Source organism: Haliotis cracherodii, unplaced genomic scaffold (assembly GCF_022045235.1).
Source record: "Haliotis cracherodii isolate W230 unplaced genomic scaffold, xgHalCrac1.p SCAF_25, whole genome shotgun sequence".
In the NCBI taxonomy this organism is placed as follows: Eukaryota; Metazoa; Mollusca; class Gastropoda; order Lepetellida; family Haliotidae; genus Haliotis; species Haliotis cracherodii.
The window spans coordinates 10,066,059-10,092,906 of NW_027266281.1; the positions used below are offsets into that span (position 1 = coordinate 10,066,059).

Consider the following 26,848-nt stretch of genomic DNA (forward strand, 5'->3'; position numbering starts at 1 on the left):
TAGTATTCACATTTTATGGATTGTATTTTATAGCAGCAGTCGAACTGTTCACATCAAATGGATTATGCTATACTTGAAACAGTCTTAACTATTCACATCAAATGGATTTCACTTGAAGCAGCCGTCACACTATTCACATTATATGGTATGTTGTGTAATCTAAGAAGCAGTATTTTCCCGAAGGTCGATCTATTCTTATGAAGCGGTGGATGCTGTACTCTTAGCACGCCACACAACTGTCTGGGTGTATCAATGACAATACTCAGTACTTATATTCATGTTCTTTATTGTGATTGTCATGAGGTGAAAACCCATCAAAACATGGCATGGCATAAATACATTCAATAACACTTCATAAAGGCGCCACATCAATGGCACTATTTGATCATGAGATGTTTGTTGACCTTATACAAACATGTTTACAGACCCTGTCGTCATATTAAGATTAGATCTTTTCATAGCAGTCACCAAGATGAGAAGCTCCAGAGTCAAAAGGATCATAGTAAATTGACATGGTATTCAAATTATGTCTGGTAAAAGATCGGATAATGCCATTAGGTTAGTAGAAAGATCGTTGGAGATTTGCCCATTTCAACAGGATTCACATCGGTAAACGACCTCAAGGGATGAAATAGGCGTACCCAACGAACACGGAACAGAAGGAATAAAGCACTATATACTCTTTCAGTCGGAACTTCATCAAAACAGGTTCGGTAAGCATTCACAGCTTATTGAACGTATGTGTATATAATTACACGCCATGAATATTTCATTCATGATAAGGCACTTATGTCCTACGAGTCTGTTTAAGTATACCAATGCTCTTCAACAAAAGCTCCTACCGCTGAATGGACACTGGTGATTGAATGTTGATTGTGTGCGAGTTGATCGTCCCAGTTGAGATGGTCTGGTAACTCGGTCGTATCACACACAGTATCCAAGTCAACACGTTAATGAATAAATAACTGTCTGTCATAGTTCATGATGATTAGGTCAGACAGAAGTCGGTTCTGACTGCCTTGAGATCTATATACATTTGTAGAAGCCATTGGCCGTTGTAAAGAGCCTCTGGATGGCAGACCAGTATTCCTGGAGGAGAAGTCTTTGACACTGGGTGGAGGGGAGTATACCTCCCGTCCTTCAGAGTCCACTGAACACACACTCCTAGATGTACCGTAGTCCATATCATACAGGGAGGAGTCAGCAAGAGGCTCGTATAAGTCCAGTTTAATTGCTGGCTCATTGTCTCTTGGAGTTGTTCCATGCAACCTTCCGACACTACTGTTTCGGGATTGCATCTTTGATCCAAAAAACTGATCTGGTCGGTTCACCTTTTTAAATGCACTTTTTTGAGAACTACACAAACTCAAAGCGTCAATACTCCTGTGTTTGCAAGAATTTCCCGAGGATGCACTGGGAATACACAACCCTAGGGCATCAGCACTTCGATGCTTGCACTTTTTGGGCACAGTCCTCTTTTTGTTCTTGATATATTGTTGTCTATGAGAGTCATGGGAATGTTCCCTTGGGCACATTTTGGAGTCATATTTTAAAGGTCTTGAACCCGAGGGCAAAAATGCACACCGTGGAGAAAGTTTATCTTTTGGGCCATTGAAGGTCTCATAATATCCACTGCTATTTTCGGATTCGGAGTGGTCAGCCAAGGTGCCTTCGTCTGACTCGATGTCTGTTGACCGATGTCCACCTACTCGGCATGTCCGTGTTGATGAACAACAGGAGAGGCTGGACACCGTGGTCAAAGATTCATGATCCGACTCTCCTTCCTCTGGAACACATTGCTGAATAATCTCTCGGATTTTGCACTTGTGGATGAGATTCTCTTCAATTTTGTTCAAATAGTACTCATAGTTTGCCTGATCGCTTTCACTGGAAGTACTCATGTCGTACTCGTAGCCGGTGTCGCTGGTGTCAAGGGAAGCCTCACGCGCATGCGTACGCACACGAGACTTTGAGACGAGACGTTCCCCAAGCAAGTCCTGCACAGCAACATCTTCAAGACAATGGGAGTCCTCTTCAAGAGATTCCGATGAGTCGTAAGACACCTCAACACCGCTCTCAGTACTTCGTGAGAGACTCGAGTTCCTTCGTCCAACCAACGCACATGTGAACTCGGTCTTCTTCTCATTGGGTGGAGGAAGTGGCGGTTTCTCCTCTTCCGTCGAATTCAGAAGAGGTACAACCATGTACGGCCCATCTTTCTTCGGGGGATTCTCCGTCCCCTTGTCCTGGGATCCGATGATATACTTCCTTAGAGTCTCAGCACTAAACACCGAAGCTGTAGACTGGTCAAAGGAAGTGTTAGGATCCGAAAACGATGTTTCTCGGACATTTGAGGAAAGTTCACTGTTGGATGCCCCAGGTTGTGACACACAGCTCGGCAGGTCCGGGATCTCCTCGTAGATGTGGTAGACCTTATCGTCGTTGTCTCTGGCGCCTGCCTGGAAACCGTAGTCGTCACTCACGTCCCCCTGTTTAGGGTTCTTCTTCTGCTTCTTTCGGTCCTTCAACCAGCGAAACATGTTGATGGGTTGGTATCAAGCTGATTTAGACCATGCACTCCTGATCCGCAATCTGAAAACATAAAAAGAGAAATTAGTGATTTCATAAGTAATAAATGTGACGAAAATACACAGAAGACCAAGAAAATTATTTTTTGGAAAATGACTCAAGACTTTTTTAACTTCAGCTCACAAAGAAACACAAAATTCTAACCTACATTCAGAATACAAGGGCACTGAACTTACAGAGGTTAACACGGACGGTCTGAATACCTACCAACCCTACAGAGTGAAACTCTCCGACTGTGAGAGACTAAGAGTGTCTTGGGAAGCTCGTTTTTATCACCAGGTTCATATGACACGCCTAGTGAGCATCCTTTAACAATGGGAAGGTTTGTCTGACAAATAAGCTGACCGTCGTCCGGATATAAAAGTCTTGGTCACACTTGGGCAAACTGGGCAGATTGTCGATTTCCGTAATAAACAGACACGTGACCCCAAACAAAACAAGATAATGCAGTAATGTCCTGTCCGCCAACAAAAACTACTGCTGTAATTTATCTCGGCAGCTGTTGAGTGACAGCTAGTAGGGTATCAATAGTTCTAAACGTATGATCAACATAGTTTGGTATAGAACATTACATGCCATTGATACTTTGTTTTGTCGGACGTTTGGAGACACGAGGTATGTTTTAACTGATTATTGGAGGGTTTAATCACGAGAGGAAATTAATAGCTTGCAGGGCTTCATGCCATCACTATTCGAGTACTATGTTTGTGCTATTTGAGTGTAATGTCCACAGTTCGTTATAACGTTTTATTATAGCATTCGATAGTGCATATGGCAGTAATGATGTTACGGTTCACGTAGTTGACGTTGTAAATTCATACAGCATTGATACATACAATAATAATAATAATAATAATTAAACTAAAATAATAATAATTTAAAAAAAACACATCAATGTCGCCTTTCAACCATTCTAAAACATATTCTGAAATATTGTAATATATTTTGCATGCATCCGAAAACAATAATCTTCCCGGTGATATCGCGTGATAAAAAATGATTAAGCCGGTTTTACTCCAATGCTGTACACGTGCATAGAAGTCCCAAAATACGTGAAAGTATAGGGCGTGTCAGAGAAACATCCTCCGTATCCGACACTAGTTCATAAACCAACAATAAATGTCATCTTCACAAAACAAGCATCTGCGTGATGCGGGTACTTATCTAACCTTGCACCTTGACAGGCCACACGACCGACATGAGTGGACATGGCAGGGTATGCTTTTCTCTCCGTCGTTATTAACGCTAATGTCCATCGTATGTAGGAACAACCCTTGTCGCTTTATATCAGTGTCATCTCATATCAATAGGTGGGCTTCTCTTCATCCGTTTCTTTCTATAGCATCAGGAAACTGGATGTTTGAGTGACTGGGGTTTACGTCGTCCATTTCAGATTAATGTTGTATAGATTTGTAAGCCGAGATGTATCACCGATAGGGTATATCCAAATGTTAAAAGCGTGTTGAATACGGGAACACAAAAGATGTGATTGTGTCATCTGATGCCACAACTAGAACAGGGATGGCCATTTACAGAATCATTCGTTGTTTGCCACTACCGTACTTAACTACTCGAATTCGAAAAATACCCCATTAACGTTTATCTAATACACCGACCCAAAGCAACAATGGATTTAATTATTAACACTCAGCCATGACATATAATACAAGAGGTACAGAGTGGAGTTTACAAAAGCATAATGTCCCTTTCAGTAATCATACAAAAATGTTTTAGTGACAGTGAATCGCAGCAAATGATATGCTCGAAGAGAGTTGTTAAAACTGAAATAGCAACATCTGATACACAGAGAGAAAGGTCGTGCCATGATACCTTATAAATCGTTATAACAGAGCTGAAAGAAAACCCATAGTGTATGAGATCAATACTCCGGATACTGACACAACGCGTGGTATTACCTGACGTACAAATCCATATTCCTTCAACATTGAATTGCCATGTTGCATCGACAGAATACATACGTCCCCAAGATCGTCCTATGGAACCAGCAACCTTCTGTTTTCTAAGACTTTTGAAAATGAAATAATTTCCCTGCTAGCGATATCATGACTAACCTTTCAGGCAGAAAAATGACGAACGACTAATCAAATATTCATATTCATATGAGCTCGTTTGGGAAACTATGTTCACAATGTGAATCTGTCATGCATAATGCATTGCCTTATCTATCGCAGTATCGCAAAAAAGGACATTCCAATAACCCGTTTTGTGCCTTATCAAATATTTAAAACAAACATTTAAATACTTGCACACAATGATATCTGACAGGCATAACACAGTGCAAAACATGATTGTTTGGGAATTTGACATCTGGTTCAGTTGGACGCAGTTCTTCATTTGTGACGTCATTTAAGACTTGATATATCCATAAGAACATATACTGTTTATGAAAATGGTTACTGTTTTCTGACTTGAGAAAATGTGTCACTAGATCTTTCCGTTGAGCTATTTTTTGCCTCACGTTCTGCACAAGTATAATCGTTGTAGGTACAGATCAAACGCAAGGAAAATACATATCAATACTCGAGAGAAAACGTGTTCCTGTACAAACAAGGTTCAGCGATAAGCACTCGTTCTTTTAATCTAATTTCAAAGGTATTTTTTCCCATTTTTCTCCACTGAATAAATAAAGAGGATGTGTTTGATATCAACCACCCCCGCACTTACAAATCCACTTATCTCGCCCTAATCTTGTGTATGGCAATTTCCAAATCAAACAAGAAAACAAGCACTGGAGAAGAAGACTCCCTTGCCAAATACACCTCAGTCGGTATGGATTCTAGCATACAGCGTTTGTAAATTAATGTGACAAAACCCTTTCCAAGATCATAAAAAAGCTCTAAATGCAGAGTCTATTATACAATTCCGACTTTATCATGAGTATATGTTTATGAATCACTATCAATTAGTGATGATACCAGGTGTTCGCGAAAAGGTGAGCGTGTCATGCCATGCCGGTGGCGTCCGTCACAAACACATGCAAAGGCAAGTCAATTGTTCACAAAAACAACAACACGGGAACATTATTGTGAAATAAATAAATAGGGAATTGCATCCTGAAATTCTTTAGTCACTGATGTATCAAACACGTGCAAATGGCGTACGCAATTCTGAATCACTTTTTACACGCTATTTAGGCCCTGTGACCCAAGGCCAGGTTTCGCTGCGTTCTTATCATTCGTTGACCGATTATATCCGTGGGTTAATCAAAAGTGATGCATGTTCATTTGAACTTTTAATCTCTCGCTCATAATGTTACATCCCTGTCGCAATATTAAAGATAACCATCGACGGCTCATTCTAAGCGCTGCTTATCCCAAAACGAGGCTTACAATATTTTTCGCGTCTCGGGGTTTAATAAAATATATCCTAACCGGCAGTAATAAAACTGGTGTCCTTACAGAAAATCAATTCCACTGTGACTTCCTTTGGCCACGTGTTACCTCAGATCTTCTAGCCTTTGGATATCGATCAATGGCTACCTTTAATCAGAATTGTTTTAAAATGAAACAAAAAAACGCGCAGATACCTACGTTGTATGTAAGACGATTTATGCAAAATATCATACCCAATAAAACCACTAGATCATATTCATGGCGGAAGAATCCGAGTGGACCCGAGTTAATCCGAGTGCCGAGAAGAATCAGGTGAACCTCACGCAACACATCATCAAGCATTTCAACTGCAAACCATTCACACATGGACGGAAATGTACACATCCACATTTCTTAGCGCTTTGAAATTCCATCTCAAAACTGAATACATTTGTCATAATAGACGGGATGGTGTTGACGTACATATGTTCTCAATCTAACGGTAAACGAAAATCTTGAAATAAATGTTTGATCTAGCCGTATTAATGGAACATAGACACACGTTATTGCTCTGCAAACACATTCCAGACTCCCAGTAGACAGACTCAGAGATATAAGGTTGTATAATAGAAGGGTTTGTTTATGTCAACACAAAACATAACAGACAGAACCCAGTTATGCCCTCTCAACGCCGACTAGAGACCACGCGTATTGCGTATGTAAATAGCGCTAGTCCTCATTTAGATGTCGAGTCACGTTATTTCGTTTCGTCAAAAAAATCCATATATTTGAATTATCAAATGCTCAGATGTTGAAAATCGGAATGTGTATTTAAACGAATCCAGACACCACGAGTAAGATTGCTTTTTGTCATGTGCCACATTATTCATCTGAAATATCTGAAGAATTAAGTTTATTGTATTTCAAAAGCCGTATTTGTATTTGATGATTTTTTTAAATCTCATGATAACTAAACAGTATCTTTCTTGCAAGAACACCGGCATGGTGTACATTAATCTTGATATATACACCACCTGTAGCATGGTGTCGATCAATGTCACATATTGTCTGGTGTCTTGTTTTATCACTAACAAAGACTGCAATCAATACGTGCCTGAATACAGGATCGTTGTCTTGAAATAGTCAACATGTTCACATTGAGACATCTGTTCTGAATTCAATTACAATAAACCATGGCCATGTGCAAATTAAACACGTTACAAGACTTTGATAAATTTGACAATACAATATCAGAAGAGGTATTGTTTGTTCAAACAGAGAGTGGCCTCTTTCAAGTCATATGGGCATAAGTAGTCAGTTTGTTCAACTGCTACTGAAATATCAAATAACATAGGTAGGAAACACTTTAAAATTAGATTTGACCCAAAACTTCCAAGCTTTTTAAAAAAGTTACCAGTTGCCGAAACATTACATTTTATGATCCAAAGCACCAGATTCAAGTACATCACCATTGAATACTAGTAACCATTTCTCGTTTGTCTCCTTTTTAGCCACCATCAAACCCCGATGTATACTTCCCATTGCCCTTGTACTATAATTTAAACCACTGTCAGGATTAAGGTTTACAAATGTTGGCGTGTCTTTGACGGTTTGAAACGTATCGATCAAATATTACTGGATTTCATAACGCCATCACATAATATACTCATCGAAAGAAATAGAGGAACGTCTGTACTTATACAACCTCAGTCGTAATCTGTGTTCCGTTATTTTTTGGGACACGGGTGGCCCAGTCGTCTAAGGCGCCGCGATTCTCTGTGGAGAGTTGCGTCCCCTGGACACGCCAGAAACCTATGATTGTCGGTTCGAATCCCGGTTCACCCCGATTATGTTTCTAGGTTTGTCAGCACAATACCCGTGCTCGTGGGTTTCACCGAAGTGGTAAACGTCTGAGACCTGCATCACTTCGGGCTTTCCTCCCACATTGGGCTGACACGTCGTGATATAACTGTAATACTGTTAAAAGAGGCGTTAAACCCAACTCACTCACTCACTCACTCCGTTATTTCGTCCCTTGTCCCTTGTATATCTCTTGTGGAAAATATTGGAAGAAAATCCACAATTTAAAATGTCACATCTTACAGTGACCCAGGCAATAAAAACGATACACGCGGAAACTTAATAGTTTAACATTTAAAACAGACTACGTTCGTTCTAAGTTCATACATGATGAAAAGGAATTTAAGCTCCTTAATAAAGTGAGGTGTCGTGTTCACAAGCAGCTTAACCTGTACGCTGACTGACATTTATCAGGAACTGGCTTCGCGCGATACCGTTTAAAAAATAATTGCTGATAAAGGCCATGTCGGGGTATTTGTACTTTGTCTTGAGACTATGAACAAATTATTCATTTATCGGTTGACTTAAATATGTATCTGAAATGAGAAGCCTGGCGATTGGCTTGGGATACTTGGTGTATGATGCTGAATTATTTAACGATGGGATTCATAGTTGAACACTAATTATGTTTATAAGGGGCATGATCACGATATGGTGAGCTCACGGTTGCGGAATGCACTTAATTCACACCAGGTGAGCTAGCACATACGTGTGTTGTACTGCGTTCCGCATTCGGGGACATAGACAGTGCATGATGTGGATGGATGTACCCACGAGGTCGGGATGTTGAAAGCGGATGAATAGCATCTATAGGTGCAGTTCATTATTGAGGGTGCTCAACCAGACTGCATGAATGCAGCAGTGTATACCCATGCATGTGAGTGCATTTGAGTTTATTTGAGTTCATTTGAGCATCTGGCTATATGTGATGGTTCATATACAGCATGATAATGGACCCCGTTTCTTTAGTTATAATAATTATAATAATAACAATAACAAAAATAATAATACTGATACTACTACTACTACTACTACTACTACTACTACTACTACTGGGGCGGTCGGGTAGCCTAGTGGTTAAACCGTTCGCTCGTCACGCCGAATACCCGGGTTCGATTCCCGACATGGGTACAATGTGTGAAGCCCATTTCTGGTGTCCCCCGCCGTGATATTGCTGGAATATTGCAATATCGTAAAAGCGGCGTAAAACCATACTATCTCACTCACTACTACTACTACTGCTGCTGCTACTGCTGCTGCTGCTGCTACTACTAATAATAATAATTTGTCCTTTTTGATAAATCCAATGAAATCGTTTATGTCATTGAATTTTCTGTCCCTTTTGACACCAATCTGATTGACAAGATTCAGGTAAAATCAACGACAAATATACGGATCTCGGTTTCGAAATGTCAAGCTTGCATCCCAAGTGCCAAGTTGTCCAATTCCCCATTGTTCTCGGTGCCTTAGGTTTGGTACCTCCCAATCTGTTGACTGACATTGGGAGAGTACCCGGGTTTGCTACCAGGAATACAGCCCTTCTGACAATCTGGGTAATGCAGAAGGCTGCAGTGTTGGGGAGTCTTCACATTCTCCGAAAAGTTCTGGGTGGGTTTGACTAGGCAGCGCTTCCTAGGAGAAGTCCCATTCGCTGTCTGGGCTGCGTGTAGAGGGGACAAGGGCCCTGAGCTGATGATGAACCTAACCAGCCTGACTATGCTAGGATCACCCAAACCCTTTTTGCTGCATTTACTTATTTTAATCTGTACATGAGAATAATAATAATAATTATAATAATAATAATAATAATAATGATGATGATGATGATGATGATGATGAAGATGAAAGTGATAATAATGATGATAACAATAAGCATAACCATGATAGTATATCACCCACCTTCGTCCGACTTACTCTGTGACAACCCAACAACTGGCAACTCCATGTAGAAGAACCATCAGTCACTGACCACGAATAATGAACAAACTGTGATTAAGCCACCATTAACCTTTCGACCACTCCAATAAAAAGCGACCCTTTTTGTAATTTCCCCCCGGTCTTGTGAGTGACACTTCTTTGTGGGTAATTAGGCGGAATGTGTCAGAATCAGATCTCAAAGAAGGATAATTTAAGTATTTAGTGACAACGTTCTAGCTCCACCCAACAGCCGAATCACACATCGACTAGGAGCTTGGCGTATAACCGTAGCCAATAAGATTACCAGTGGCGAGAGGAACAAAGAATATGACCTAGAGATCAAGAAGGAGCAGAATAGCTTAGCGATTTTTTTCCTTGTCAAATGAGGCTTGCATTTGAAGTAATATGAGACTCTTGTCAACACAGCGGTGTGATAATTTTGGAGACTTACCAACTGCTTGTTCTGTCATTTAAAGCTTAAGCGCTAATCTTTTATTGGTAGTAAAACGTCTCGAACCGTCTCCTCCATACGCCGGTCCCTTTGATCAAATATTAATCACGTAGTTTCCATCATGGTAAGCCTTTCTAAAAGATGCAAAAGGGACTAAAGTTTTTGCCAGAACGCAATATTCCCATTCTCTGGGAGACTTGAACAAAGGCCATCACCCCGTCGTTGCTCTTAATGAATCTGACATCTTAGAGTTAGGCCGCTGTTTCAAGGTCACTTACAACATCACTGGTTTGAGAAGAAACCACGAAGACCATTCAAAGAATGGTCGACAGAATAAAAATTGCCATCAAACAGGGTCATTCACGGTTCTTCAAACCAGTATTACGGGATTCGAACCACGATCTCTGTGTGAAGAGACACTGAGGGTACTTCTATCAAAATCCAATCAGTCATCAACAGGTGTAGTTATTGTCCGCCACCCCCTGCCAGCACACCGGTGATGCCTCTCGGTAGAAGGGGGATAGTGTTCGCCTCATCGCGTTCCCACAACCCAGCGTTAATTTACCACACTCCTAACTTTTGTGCACATCGTGAAGCTTTGTCTCCGTCATAACGCCCCCTACTGACCCTGTGGTGGCTCCACGTGGGTTTCTCTGAAACCCTGTTAGGGATTTTGTTAGTTAAAAGGCTTAGGGTTAGGTAAAGGTCTTAGGGTTCATGAGTGCTCTCTCCACCCCAAGGTATTAGATACGGGCTAATTTGACAATACAGTAACGTTCCTTTGACAGTCAGCATACCAATTGTAAATTTAAGTTCTGGTTCAAGTCTGAACGCCTGCTCGAAAGCCAATCTATAAATTTAATATTTTTTTGATGGTCAATATCTTATGAAATGAGGGAGTGAGTTTGGTCACGGACGTATATACGTCTTTGGTTTGGTTTAACGCCGCTTTTAACAGTATTCCAGTTATATCACGGCGTGTCAGCTTAATGTGGGAGGAAAGTCCGAAGTGATGCAGGTCTAAGACGTTAACCACTTCGGTGAAACCAACGAGCACGGGTATGATGCTGACAAACCTAGAAACATAATCGGGGCGAACCGGGATTCGAACCGACAATCATAAGTTTAAGGCATGCCCAAGGGAAGCAACTCCACAGCGATTCGCGGCGCCTTAGACGACTGGGCCATATTATGAAATGACATTCGGGTATAAACAAAGTTCATAATTTTTTTATAATACCAATTTCTAACTTCGGTTGGTTAAAGAACATCCCTTTTATCGAAGTATGTTGTATCACAACATCAATTACACCTCGAATTGTTTGACAGGCATTGCGTAGAAGTTGACGGATGACAAAGTAGACTCAATTTATAGATAACAACTTCTTTAATTACTGTAAAGGCGACGTTTCGGTATAGATCCTTATACCGTTGTCAAGCAAGACAAGAAGTTGTTATCCATAAATTGTGTCTACTTTATCATTTACACCTCACTTGAGAAAAAAAATATATTAAATGAAATAGACAAACCCTTTCCACGATGGCAAAGTAGACACAATTTATGGATAACAACTTCTTAATTTACTGTAAAGGACGTTTCAGTATAGATCCTTATACCATTGTCAGGCAAGGCTATTTCTTTCCATAATCGTAAGAAATATTTGCCAAAAACAGTGTACGATTCCGACTATATCATGGGCATGTGTGTATGAATCACTATAATACAGTGATACACATTTGGTCATCTAGATCAAAGACGTATATACGTCAGTGTCTAGATTTTGTGATAACATACACTGTCGCCCGTGACAGCAGCAACACTACGTTTCTCTCACAGCAATGTAAAGGATGCTCGTACATTGTACATACCGTCTTGGTCCAGAATAGATAAGAATAAGAGCTTTGAGTATCAGCAGGCATTCCAGTGGACGGAAACACTTGGCACAGAACCTCTCATCCCAAGCCTTCTTGCACCAGACACAATGTGTTAAATACAATCACAGACCACGATCAAGAAGCATAAATATCCAGGTCGGTCGAAGCATCAAGACACACGTCAGTCCTCTTAACAAGTCAAATTTAGGGACTCCAACAGCTAGTCCGATCTGGTCACCAACTGACCACGACCAAGGAGCATCTCATCCTATCCCCATCACTTGACCAATAAAGTTGCCAGTGTGATTCAATCATTATCACCATCAAGTGACCGTGGGTGGACAGTGGACCACGTGTTGACACGTTATGCCGAATTAAGCAACCTCTATGGCTGACACCCGATTGCACGCTGTTATAAGCTTACCGGGAGAGTACAGCCCATTATTGGCTCTTAACGGTGGCTGTTATTTACGTTATCTGGTATTACAGTGTTGATATTGTGAGGGGGCAAGGTTCCAATAGTGCTGGGGCAGATTACGCTGGATGAAGCCATTGTTCGCATCGTGAGGCAATTACATGAGATGAATGCACTTGTTATAGGAAAACAACATTGCGAGCGAGTGGACACTTTAATTCGAGGCTTTCATTGCAAACATGCCAAGCTAAATTGAAATCTTGACATTCACACAATGACGACTCTTGGTTCAATATTTGAAAATGTGTTTTTAAAGGATGTCAATTGGGACATGCATGTCCTGCTTTTCATAAAACGGAAAAGATACTGCCCTACTGTTTGAGATGGGGAGACAAGAACAGTGTCGAGACACAATGCTTCTGTTTAAGATTTAACGATTTCTGGTCGGTTTGAAGGAAATTAGCTCCGTTTATGTGTAAACCGTATAGCGTGATCTTTCTCCCTTGTATACCAGATGGCTTGATTAACGAGGTCAGAACGCCAGTTGGCTGGATTAGTGAGGTTATGAACCAGTTGGCTGGATTAGGTTATGAACCAGATGGCTGGATTAACGAGGTCAGTACGCCAGTTGGCTGGAAAGTGAGGTCAGTACGCCAGATGGCTGGATTAGGTTATGAACCAGATGCCTGGATTACCGAGGTTGTCCAGCACAAACCTACAGCACTACGTTTAACTCACCTCACTCATCTGGGTCGAAATATCTGGCCACAAAAAATCGTTGAAGAATCTGTCCCGTATACACTCACTACTGCCGCCGCCATTTTGCTGGAATATTGCTGAGCGCAGCGTTAAACTCTCTCTCTCTCTCTCTCTCTCTCTCTCAAATCAAGCGCATTATAACAACCAACTGAACGAAATACTTTGTTTCTGCTCGTAACTTAGATTACCATCGGGAAGAACTGTCAATTGGCCTGGATTTACACGCACAAAGCGACAATCAATACTCGGGGCAGCCATGGGGTATCCCAGTGTTTAACAAGTGGCAAGCCCGCCTGATTTAGATGTAATAAACACAGTGATCTCGCCGCTTAAGAGCCACTAAATGTCAATGTTGATTTGCCAGGAAATGAATTGTAAATGCCAAAACTGATGTTGCAATTGATAAACGAATCAGTCTTCGTACAAGGAAATTGTCTTCTCGCTGATAACCCTTTGGCAATGCGTTCTGGCTTGTTCGTTTGTGAGTGGGTGAGTTTGGTTTTGTGGCGATTGTAGCGTTCTTCTAGAAATATCACAGGGTGACAGCATGCTTCATAGACTGTAATCAGTTGGGAATCAAACTTTAAGCGTGACGAACGAATGGTAACTCCAAAAAAAGGTTACCCGGCGTCAATCATGTTAGTAAAATACCTAAGTATAAGTAATTATATTTTTGATCAAATGAATAGTGAGTTTGGGTTTTTCGATGACAAATATTCCATCCTGAACAACCAGTGATCGATATTATGAGCAACAGGTCACTTTGTCAGGGAAAGAAGTCTTTACATCAATGACACGTTCATTCTCAGAAACGATTTTCAAGTTGCCATCATAAGCGAGAATGGGGTATTTGCGTCAATTGAATGTATGAACCATGTGACCAGTTCTGCAGCCCGATCTTAACGATCTAGACGCCAATCTGAGTGCTCGTTGACCACCATTATCGATGTTTGACCAAGACAAACTCCAGAGTGTCAAGATCACTTCTGACATTAACCTTAACGTCACGAACACCTGTGACGAACAAGGATGGCCACACGACTCGGTGTATATGTACATAGTATATCCACTGAACGTCCACAACAAGTCATGGGACATGACCACGACAAACACCGGGAGAATACAATCGTTAAATAAACACATTGATGCATTGATACCAGGATATACTGCACGACATGCTTTGTAAGGAAAGCACAGAGATAGTGCTCATGAATATGCATGACCACTTGAAGCTGGAAGTCAAGTGACCATCTGCAAGATAGCATTGACGGCTTGAGGAGTCATGAAATGCGATACTTCAAAGACAGGCGCGATCGCTGCTACAACAGTATCACTACGCGTGTTCTGGGACCGGCAGTGCTGTAAATGATATGTCCGGTGATAAAGACAGGCCCATCACCTGGCTGTGCTGTTGGATTGTGTTAGGCAAAACGCTACTTTATAATTACTCTGTATAAGCAGAACTAGAGAAATAAACGTGCCTCATGTTTTCATTACCCCCTACATTGTCTGGACATGCGAACATGTTTCTTTCAAGGAGAGGGCAAACAATTTCAAATCATGGATTAGTTTTTTTTAATATTTATTTTTTAAATTATTGTTTTAAACAGAGAAGAAGAGGCTGTGGTCCCGTGGCCCTTAAAGGGTTGTAATTGTTTGATGGAAAATACTGTCACTGGTAAAATGTCGTTCAGTTGAATGATAACTTAACATCTTTTACACACACCAACCCACACCTCTTATGAATACTGTCTCTCTTCTATTTCAAAACACCGCCGAAGTTACTACATTCTTCACAAGAGGTTCACAGCGGAGCCAAACACAACTCACTCACTCCACAAAAGATTAATGAATGATGTTGCAAAAATAGAGTGTTGAAGCAGCGATTCACCATATCTCGAAACATGTGGTATACCCTTAAAGATGAAAACCGATTATATTATTAATGCATGGAACAGATAGACAATAGATGTACTTATTATGTCCACATGTGATTTACAACAAGTTTCAACAAAATCTTCCTACTCGTAAAATACAAATATGAATTTTGCTCCAGATGAAAACCACTTTTGTTATTCACGCGGGGAACCTGATCTATGATAGATAGAACGTATTTATGTCTACATGGTCACCCGAAGATGACCCCTGGTCAATATGTATTCCTTTGTCCGAACATATTTACATTATCCGAGAAGTAAGCAACAGTCGCCATACACTTTTTTGTACATGCTCGTGCTTCAACGAACATGCACAGGCGTCCGACAAGGGGATTCTCTTTCTCCGTTTTGAAAGCAGAATCTTCAAACAGTCGATGGTCTGTGAAATATACATTCCTTAGAAATCCATGTCTATCCTCTTCTATGAGAATTATATAGTTCAGGTTTCAATAAAACGACGGGAATGACCCTAAACTCACCCCTGGTCATCGCTGGGTTCTAATCCACGGACCTAACGCGATGATTTACCTGTCATGGACGTGGCGCATATTGTCACCATTTGCTCATAAATCATCTCTGACTGCTACCCATGCAAATGGACATCGGTATAACAAATAAACCGTGGCAGAGGCGGGCCTTTGAGTTTCTGGGACATTAACAATAGCATCCAAACTCGACACCTCCTGGTCATTTAATGTAAAGGATGGTCACTTGTCCGTGGAGCGGTCATTAAACTGACCATTTTGTTCAGAAAGCCTTTACAGGACTTGCTACACTTTAGTAGATACAGTATATAGATTGTTTTGGTTCATGTTTATGTTAATCATGGGAGTGGAAAATATAAAGGATTGTCACTTGTCCATGTGGGTAATTTCTAGGTCCTTACATTGACCATTGTGTTCAGAAAGCCTTTGCGAGACTTGCTACTGTAGGTACAGTGTATTGATTGTGATCGGCCATGTTTAAGCAAATCGTAGGAGAGGAAAATAAAGTTAAGAGATTCACGTTTTTAACCATCACTTCACCGGTCTGGAAATATAGTTTTATTGGCCATGAAACGGATCATCAAGTTTCTCCCCGCTGATAATTTTTATGGAGCTGCGGGCATCAATGAAATAGGAAAATGAGATGTTCTACAATTGCAATTTTAATGTAGCAGATCTACCAGATTGGAGTTAATGTATTCATTTAGGCGGTTATTGACCTGTCAGGTGTTCATATCACTTAGGGGTTGATTGTAAACAAAGGTTTTGTCTAAACCAGAGGTGGTCCTGTCTTGATGTGGACTAGAGGGTGGTGGGGTAGCCTTGTGGTTAAAGTGTTCGCTCGTCATACCGAAGGCCAAGGGTCGATTCCCAGCCGTGATATTGCTGGAATATTGCTAAAGGCTGAAAACCATACTTAAAGGGGCATGCAACTCCAACAATTGGCACTAGTACTGATTCAAAGTCAGCACACATTATCAATGGTTGTTTTCCTTAAAAGCTCGCGGAACTCAATTTTATTCTCCAACAGTTAACGCATACCCTAATTACCCAGACACTGGTTTAGTTTCAAACAAGGTAATTATTACAGTGTCCAGGCCTCGACTGAAAATGCAGGACAGTCCATGTAGAATAGCTCCCCCCCCCCCCCCCCCCCCCCCTTTAAATCTCAGTTTTCGACACACGTCATAGGTTTAAGAGTCACGACGAAGAAAAATTACGAACATCAACTTGATTTCCATGAACTTTTATGGATAACATTTGAATTACCAAACAAATGTTTCATGGCTTCAAATTTCAAATTTGAAATGCAAAACAAATTTTCATACATACCAAATTTGTGTGATTCCGTCCTTGGCGAGAATTTCCACTGATAATCCAAAGGTAAGCATCAAAGTATACTGAAAAAAAACAAAGAAAAATAAATTAATTGTTCGATCAATATATGGTGGTTTGATTAACCAGCCTGCACGCTTATTCCAGAACAGAATGTATTATTACATTTATCTGTGGTGACTTCATAGAGGCTCTTTCACCTAAAAAACACTTGCGACTAAAACAATTTTATCCGAACTAACCATCGGCAGTTGGTTCCCGTTAGAAAAACCTACATCACTTAACACCAGAAACACGTCTTTGAACGCGTTTGGGTATATCGAAGGGAGATAAGCGCCGTGCATGTTGCACAAACTCTCTTTTTCTGCCAAGGAAATCTCGTGTATCACGTGACTTAAAGAAAATGGCGATTGTCGCGTGCCGGGTAATTAGTGAAGGTAGTTAGTAAGTTGATCTGTGGTGCAAGGTACCAGGTGGTAGACAGGTGAATTGGCCAGAACCAGCCCAAGACAATACTCGACTCGAGAACCTGGAAATATTAGATGCGCTACCCAGAAGGTCGCGTGCGAATGGTTTCAGATCTGGTTTGTAGACACAGTCTCTTCGGGGTCTTGGGTTGTGTTGATCTTAACAATGCAAGATCTGGTAGCATGTGCTCCTCGGGGACTTATCAACTGTCATCAAACGTGATCGGTTTACGAAGAATGCAGGACCGATCTCGGAAACCTATATTAGAGGTACGACTATCGTAAGTCTGAGAGGTTGTGAGAGTCACGATGGCTGTGCTGTTACGATCGGTTTGTGGAAGGAGCCTGTTTTGTTTTGTGGGTGTGGTTTTGTTGAAGGCAGCTGTGTGGTTTCTTTTCATTACGATAGGGAATTTACTTTTGCGCCGCAGTAAGCAATATCCGACATTGATCACGACTGATGTTTGATGTTGGAGTCTTGGACACATGAACCAATGGTTGATCCCATTATCACAATTCCAAGCCATTGGGGTACGAGGACACGAAGGATACCGACATTGTGGCCTCCCGATCCTCCGTTTACTTGGCTCCTATCCCAGACATGGTGTGTGTGTGTGTGTGTGTGTGTGTGTGTGTGTGTGTGTGTGTGTGTGTGTGTAATCCCGTTTCAGTTCAACACGAATACCCACCCAGACACAGTAAACTGACTCCAAGCCGACCAATACATGTTTTAGATCCTTAATGTGGAGCGTCAGGCAGGGCAACAACAAGTAAAATCTCTTAACGTCTTTTGACCGAACCATCGACCTTCGGCTCTCCGGGACAGACTAACTATCAAATCTCATCAGAACAGCTGTCACTTTAAACATTAAACCACAATGTGAAATATCAATTCGTTAACCGTGTACACAAGATCAGAACAAATTTGCCCATTGTACATCGCAGACATACTTAAACCGAAATCAATCCTCTGAGCCATCTGCAAAGCGGGAGTATTACATACACAGAGAAAATCCCAGAGGTAAATTTATACTGGACGGCACTGGGAGATTAAGGGGCAAACATGATCAACCAGCTAATGACCACTGGTCAAATACTTAGCCGCACGGGTGTATATGCTTTTCAAGGTGAAAAAGCTATGCATATTTGTCGTCTGCTTTCTCTTTGGCACGCGGCAAAAGCAGACGATATTCGCCAGCTGGTCGAAGACCAAAACAATTCGAAGGGTGAACAGTGCATATGAATTATAAAGACAGCAAGGTGAAAAAAATGGCTATGGATGTCGTGGAACACAATAGAGTTAAGTGTGGTGTTCCTGCGGAAGGCTGTTTTTGATGAAACGCCTTAGAGATCGTGTCAAATTCACATTGATCTATGGAATGCAATTAGGGGGGCTGGAGCGTGTGCGCATCGACGACAGAAAATAATAATACACACTTATTGTAAAGCATATTTGCATATTTTGAGCGGGAAATGGGGTCGACACGTGTCGAGATTATTTCTTATTTCCACCATCGCAATTAGCGATCATCGAATCTCAGAAGGCCTATGGTGTTGGTGTCCGCGCCATGTCATTAATGATGGAAGGCTGATTAAGGGTTTGTATCTGATTTATGACACTGAGTATATAATCACACGCTATTTCCCCGCTATTGTTGCCATCAACTGTAATTCCAAGAACAGACATCACAGTATATCCTCAAGTATCAACACTCGGTACTGTTCAGTAAATCAGTATTGATACTGCCAACAGCATTGAATCGACACACATGGCTGACATATTGCCGATGCCACGTTAAATATTCAATATTAACACACACGTCTTTGAAAGGCATTGAGAAGTGATACACATAAGGAAGAGAATTCATGGATGTCAACTTCTAAATTTTGAGGAACACAACTTCTTTATTAGGGTGTTCCTCATGATAAAGAAGTGGTGTTCCTCATAATAAAGATGTCGTGTTCCTCATAATAGAGAAGATGTGTTCCTCATGATAAAGAAGTGGTGTTCCTCATAATAAAGATGTTGTGTTCCTCATAATAAAGATGTTGTGTTCCTCATAATAAAGAAGTTGTGTTCCTCATGATAAAGATGTTGTGTTCCTCATGATAAAGAAACTGTGTTCCTCATGATAAAGATGTTGTGTTCCTCATGATAAAGAAACTGTGTTCCTCATGATAAAGTTGACATCCATAAATTATATTCCTTATTAACAAACGTCGACAAAAACATGCAACATACAGTAAAGTACGGTTATAACGAACCCAAAGGATCCACTAATTTTAGCTCGTTATAACCGTAGTTCGTTATAAGCATATATACAGCATAACTACAGCAAAAGGTCGGGACAAAAGAGTAAATCCGTTATATCCGTCAGTTCGTTATAAGCGTGTTCGTTATAAACGTAGTTTACTGTAGATGTAAATGAAATATTTGTCCGACTGAAGTCAATATCCTATACACCGCATATGATTTGGGACGCTGGAGCGGCCTTTTTGTTCGCTTGTGAATCTAAAGACCCGTGTTCGAATCCCATGTTGGGTTAAACGCGAACAGCCAGAAATGCCCGATGCCCTGATAGTTCATGTTCGTTTGTTTGTTTGTTGTTTAACGCCACTCAGCAACATTCTCGCAACATCACACCATCTCTAAATAAGTGAGTCTTGACCAGAAAATCAAGTGGTTGATGTCATGAGCATCGAGCAACGCATCTGTGATACGATGATATGCAATCAACCAAGTCACACGATCACCTCTTACAACAAGCATAGGAACAGTGTTACTGGTAACCTATATTCTTACAGAAACCCCACTGGGCTGATATCGCTTGAATATGGCCAGACACGACATAGAAAATTACTTACAAACTAGATTCAATAAAAACTCGACTACTTTCCATATATATTTACAACATCGGGTCTAAACCTTCTGCCTAAAGGTAATCGCGTAATGTATGCGTCATCTATTGACGCTCAACACTCGAACCATCTGACTAACTTCTCAAACAACGATATGGAACATACAAATTCAACCACAACGCTCGTTCAGGGCTGATGGCACAAAAAGAGTGTCCCTTCGAAGGAAAATGTAATATCACAACCATGGAGACGGCCAACATCTGTGATGTGGTTCTGGTGAGGAATGTTAATTTGACAAGATGGCCACTGTAATTATAGTGTAGCGTAGTCCATATGTACGTCGAAATAAACGTTTACGTCTCAGTGATCGCCTCAGTCCAACCGGAACGAGAATTAATTCTTGTGGTATTGTAAGGAAGGTCATAATCTTCGTTGTTTGTCTGGGGTCATGGGAGATGTATGTTCAACATAGGGTTTATGTGCATGTTTAAGTCAGTGAATAATTATAGGAGGGTGTGTGGGCAATGTATTGACAGAAGGTCTATAAGAGCTTTACATTAACTAACAGATGGAGAAGCATACGGAAGATTAAACTCACTCCATCCAGAACTGGATACAATAATTTCGTTTTCCCCTGGTTGTCGATTGTAAACAGGATATCGTACATCACCAATTAGTATTATTCATCACATAAATACAGTTTCTACTTAGGTAAACTACGTTTATAACGAACACGCTTATAACAAACTGACGGATAAACAAACTTACTTTTTTGTCCCGACTATTTGCTGTGGTTATGCTGTATATATGCTTATAACGAACTACGGTTATAACGAACAAAAATTAGTGGTCCCTTTGAGTTCGTTATAACCGTAGTTTACAGTAAATATAAAAGGTCAGCTTACATATATATCACTTCGAACAAAAACAGTGCTTACATGAGTAAGCCTTAACTATATAAGGTTAACTTGGACGTATGGTAATGTATGTCCCTACGAACAGCATTATTTGTATTAGAAATGAATATAAGATTTCTTTAAACATTGTTTTATGTTTTGACATGATTTTGTGATATTTGTGACATTAGAAGGTTAATTGTGAAAAGGATTAATCTCAATTATTTATATTCAAAGTTTCTAGTAGGTAAACTTGGACACAAAATGTATATTCTTTAATGATTCAATTTGTTAGATATATCACCAGCTGCAATACCAACATAATGATCTACTTCGTAAATAAAATCGCCCATCCTTTCATCATCTTTAACAAACAAAATTCACGGACAATTTTGTTGCCACATCAACATCCCCGCGAATTGATCGGCTAGACGTGATAAGTTATCTTGGTTAGACAAAGGCCGTGAGTAGATATTGGATTTCTCTCATTTGTACTTCATTTACAAATTTCATGAAATATTAACAAAAGGGAGGATGTTCATTTCATTATCCGCCGGCGGGGTACAATAGATTACTCATGGTGTTAATTAGCCTACTCTCGTCACATGTTCATGCATGTTTGGGGCTGTATTTACTTCCTGAATAGCCCTGATGGTGTTTAATAAACACATGCATACATTGTGAAACAGCTCTGTCTGTCAATTAGATCTTTATCCAAGAACTCCATTAATGAATCGTATGAGTATTTGAAAAGGGTTACCATGGTAACAAGGGCGAGTTTTACTTATCGTGAATAGCGCGTTATTGCATAACAGATATGACAAAGATATACGGGAATGGAATTCTATTATAAATATTGATTAATATAATGAGTATGAGATAAGAGTTACCATGGAAACATGTGAATCTGTTGATCTATATATGATGTCCACGTTCTTAACAACCATGACGGTGTATAAAGGGGTGGACTTTCGAAATCGCATTTTGCATATTGATATCACATCAAACAAATCACTACTTCGAAAATTAAATCATAAAGCTCTAAAGTGTTTTAATGTGATGTGTTCATCACAGAAGACGAAATCGGTGAGCACAGATAGGTGCTGTTAGACCAGCAAGTTGAAAAGGGTCCGTTTAGCCTGATCATCGTTGAAACAAGACCCTTACACAAAGTACATGCACCGTTTATAACGAACATGCTTATAACGAACCGACGGATATAACGAACTTCCTTTTTTGTCCCGACTATTTGCTATAGTTATGCTGTATATATGCTTATTACGAACTACGGTTATAACGAACTAAAATTAGTTGTCCCTTGAAGTTCGTTATAACCGTAGTTTACTGTATATGAATTGAAGCTTGTGGATTGTATGTTCGTGTTCCGAAGATGCTGTAGTAAATAAAAATATATGAAAAGTCAAACTTTTTCAGACATAAATCGGGCGTAGATAACGTGGTACTCACACACATCCCGAAGTCAATCTGAGGGTGTTCTCGTTAAGCAGAAAGGTCATCGCAACTCTGTCGTTAACTGGATATGTCTACCAACGTCCACAGAAACACAATGTCTGTATTTACTCGTATTTGAACAGCACAGTCAACAATCCCAGGCCGGACAACGGAATTCCTAATGGTCCATTCCTTCTTTCCCCAATGACCAACATTTCTGACTAGAGCACAGGTCATGTGAAATCTTTCAATGAGCAGGAGAGTATTTCTCACTAATTGAACAGAAGACTATCATGTTTCATGACACTTAGGTAGACGCGTGTGTCTAGACCAAGACGGCGACGCTCTGAAGACGCTGCGTGCCACTCTGCTAAGCACTCTTGAGATCTACCTGCCTGGCTCTCTGTTAAGTGAGTTTATGTATGAATACCTGGTGTGTATGACATTGCTAGGATTGTAAGAACTCTAGATTCATTCTTTAAAACGTGTTGACTTTCCTAACGTTTTTTGTCCCAGGTAACAGAAACCTATACCTAGCCTACAGCATGGCGAGCAAGCCTTTGTAGACGACTGGTAAACCTGGAGTTTATTGATGATAGTCCCATAGTTATATGTACCGTATTTCTTTTAACATTAAACCTGTATCTTGATACGTTTTCTATCAATAATTAAACGTACATTTACGAATTCCGATTAATGTGAAACCTATTCTTACGTCATATCTATATATAAAACCAACATGAAAGGAAAACATTATGAATGGAGACCTATACTTGCGTCATATCTATATATAAAACCAACATCAAAGGAAAACATTATGAATGGAGGTTTGTGTAATTTGTAAGTTGGAGAGGAATACCGCATTGATTTTTTCCTGTTGGTGTTAAGGTGGCCAATGCGATGTCATTCAATGTTGTGTCATGTCACACAAAAGGGAGTTCCAAGGCTCAAGTAACATTTATACTGCACTGTGAAAATACAGACCTATCGATTAATTTCATTATATCTTGTTCCTGACAGATACCACCCCACCTTTGTGACCTACAGCTATCAAGTAATATTAATATTTTACTATCAACAAAAAATATCGATTAATTATATGACTTATTGCCTTAACACGACCCCACCCTTGACATGTTTGATAGTAGTGCCTACTCTCACACAAATATGTACACATACATACCCCCACACAGACACCTGTTTGTTGCAATCATGATCAAATAAGAAGCAATGTATTATATCACATAACAAGGATATAATATTAATACAGTACTTCGCATATATGAAGGCCTATGAAGTAAATCAAGACATTCCTCTATCTGTGTATACTTTACCAAATTCTGGTAGATTTAAACTTAATTAATACACCAAACCTTCGCATATAATAGATATGTATCTTGTGTACATGATGTAGTGCTTGCTAATTACGTGTAACCCCATCATTCTGACTATAAAACCGGACACTGCTGATCGTGCGTGATAACTGACCACCATGGTATTTTGGGTGTAAATATTACGTATACACCTAGACTATCTTTGTTACTTGATTTCTTTATAGGGAGAGGTATTCAAATAAGCGCTGTCTTGTTTACCGATCCCAATTTCCAATTGAAATAAAAATGTTTAAACTACACACACACACACACATACTCTCTCTCTCTTTCTCTCTCCCTACCTCCCCCTCTCCCTCTCTCTTCCCCCCCCCCTCTCTCTCACTCCCTCTCTCTCTCCCTCCCCCCTCTCTCTCTCCACCACCCTCAAACACAACAAGCCCTACCCCCAGTTTTACCAAACTCTCCCATATCAAAAGTAAACAACAATATACTTACGTATTCAAAACGAAAGTAAAACTGTTCAGGGTCCAAACCTTCCTTTTCACATCCAAACCAATTTTATCCAAACGTCAAGACACGTATACCTGTGCACGTCTAATGAAGTCACCACACCCCGACACAGCTCCCATCGTTCTTATAAACGACTCTATGAATACACCACACTCAACACTGCTTTAACAGAATCAGTCACAGGTGACGCCATGTTATCTCACGTTAATTTGCGTGACGCTCCCTCGGAGTCTTCAGAGCTTGGGGGTACAATGAGTTTGGTTTATGAAGCAGATAACCCGTACAAGGATAAGAGGCCGACATGAAAGCGAGGTGGACTCGCACCGATTGCTGTGACTCGACAGCGGATTAAGATAATCGTGTGATTAGAAGATAACGCCCACCTAAATATATGTTTTCATAGCTGTCTGTTTGGGTGGTTTTAACCCTAAACGGGTAGTACGGGTGTCACTTTATGATTTTGGGTAATTAATCTTGTGTTTGTTGTTGTTTTGTTACTTTAAACGACTATTATTTTTCATTTCTATAGTTAACAAGACGGCTGACTTGACATGAAGTACTCCTTAACGACAGGCTTGGTTTATATATTCAGCGTCCAACGTATATCTCCTCCCCAACCTCATCGGCTCCTATTCCAAATCTCAAAATTCCCAAATTCTATATAAGCAACCCCTCTTGGGTTGCTCACACCACTTTCGCCCCTTTCGGAAACACATTAAATGGCCTGGCGGGGCCCGTGTGCGAAATATGCATCTGTCGGAAAGCGCACGTTAAATCTCAAAAGTAAGTTAGTAAGTAACGAAGAAACAGTATTGAAACTCTTCCATTGAAAGAATATATCAAGTTGAAATCCGTTAGTCAATCCCATTTGTTTATACCAGAGTTCCCGAAGGTACCACTTAAAAGTACGTTCTTGCAATGTAACTCTAAATATGTGGGGCGGTCGGGTAGCCCAGTGGTCAAAGCGTTCGTTCGTCACGCCAAAGACCAGGGTTCGATTCCCGACATGGGTACAATGTGTGACGCCCATTTCTGGTGTCCCTGCTGTGATATTGCTGGAATATGGCTAAAAGCGGCGTAAAGAAAATACTCACTCACTCACTAAATATGTATCATACAAGTATAATTTTGAAAAGAGAATAGTGAGCGAGTGTCGTTTTATGCCGCTTTTAGTAACAAAGCCAGCAACATAACAGCGGGACGCAAATTGGGTTCACACATTGTTCCCATGCGGAGATTCGAACTTGGACCGTCGGCATAAGGTGCGAACACTTTCACAACTAAGCTACCCCAACGACCCGTTAAGCAATATTAATGTCTCCATGCCATGAACGGCAATATTCGTGGAAACAGAGCTTCAGAAATGTATTCGTAAACATGCGTATGAAATGAAATGAAATCTCGCTAATTCATGTGTCTTCAGTCAAATTTGTATTTCATCCTTCAAAATAAAAGTATATGATATATTTAACTCAACGGCCACATTACACAGATCCTTCAAACGAGCAGAAAGGCGTTCCAAAATCTATCCTCAGAGGAGGCAAGATCACCCCCAAACCATCCACCCCCCCACCCCCCGACCAAGTCATGCTGTCAAGTCTACGCTAGAGAGTATGAATTTTCAAATCATAAGGAGCCCTGTCGTCCAACGAATTACAGAAATCCTCTGTCAAATATTTCTGTTGGATTTATTACACCGGAAGATCCCATCGCCAACAGAGCTGGAATTTTGATATGCGAGCAAACAGGGCAGTTCACGTGAGGTCATAAGTGTCACGTTTTCCTAACAACTAAAGTCGCGAATAAAAATTTATCAGGGTATGTGTTCCGAGAACTGTCTAAAGATTGAGCCCTTGGATAACCCAGCTGTAAAATAACACCACTTAGATAAATATTTCCCGGACGATAGACCCGCCGTTTTATAATATGCCATTGGTGCATGTCGTTGTTTGATGAAAAGGCGATAAATGGAGTGCCCTTGAAAAAAAAACATCAACCGGTTTCAATAAAGTTCAAATGTGCTCGTGTGAATACCGCACACATGAGCAAATATAATCCTCGCGTACAAATTTCCGCTGTAAAATATATCCTTGATTTCGTGAATAGCCTCAGCGGGCATGAAGTGCCGGCATTGGAATGGTAAGAAGGAGTTACGTTTGAATGAACTAAATTCATAATTACTGTTTGAAGATGATGTTTGCGAAGAGACGTTTCAAAGCGGACACTTCGCGAGATTTGTTAAAACTTCATCCTTTATGACGTCACGAGAATAATCAAAAGAATGGCAAGAACATTTTATCTTCTAAAATTAGAACTCAACTCGTGTGGTCTTAAACATTTTATCGTTTTAAATGTATTGTCACAAAACATGGCTG

At 40.4% G+C, this 26,848-nt stretch overlaps 1 protein-coding gene across 1 annotated transcript in view; it reads right to left on the reverse strand.

Annotated features, from left to right (window-relative positions):
• Positions 1-295: 295 nt before the first annotated feature.
• The window catches only part of LOC139472771 (uncharacterized), a 97,264-nt gene continuing 70,711 nt past the window's right edge, over positions 296-26,848 (reverse strand). The window contains exons 4-5 of the mRNA XM_071255238.1: positions 16,953-17,020; positions 296-2,592 (exon numbers count right to left, since the gene is read on the reverse strand). Of these exons, the coding sequence (XP_071111339.1) occupies positions 951-2,540 (1,590 nt within the window). The 5' untranslated portion in view covers positions 2,541-2,592; positions 16,953-17,020 and the 3' untranslated portion in view covers positions 296-950. The remainder of the gene's footprint in view (positions 2,593-16,952; positions 17,021-26,848) is intronic.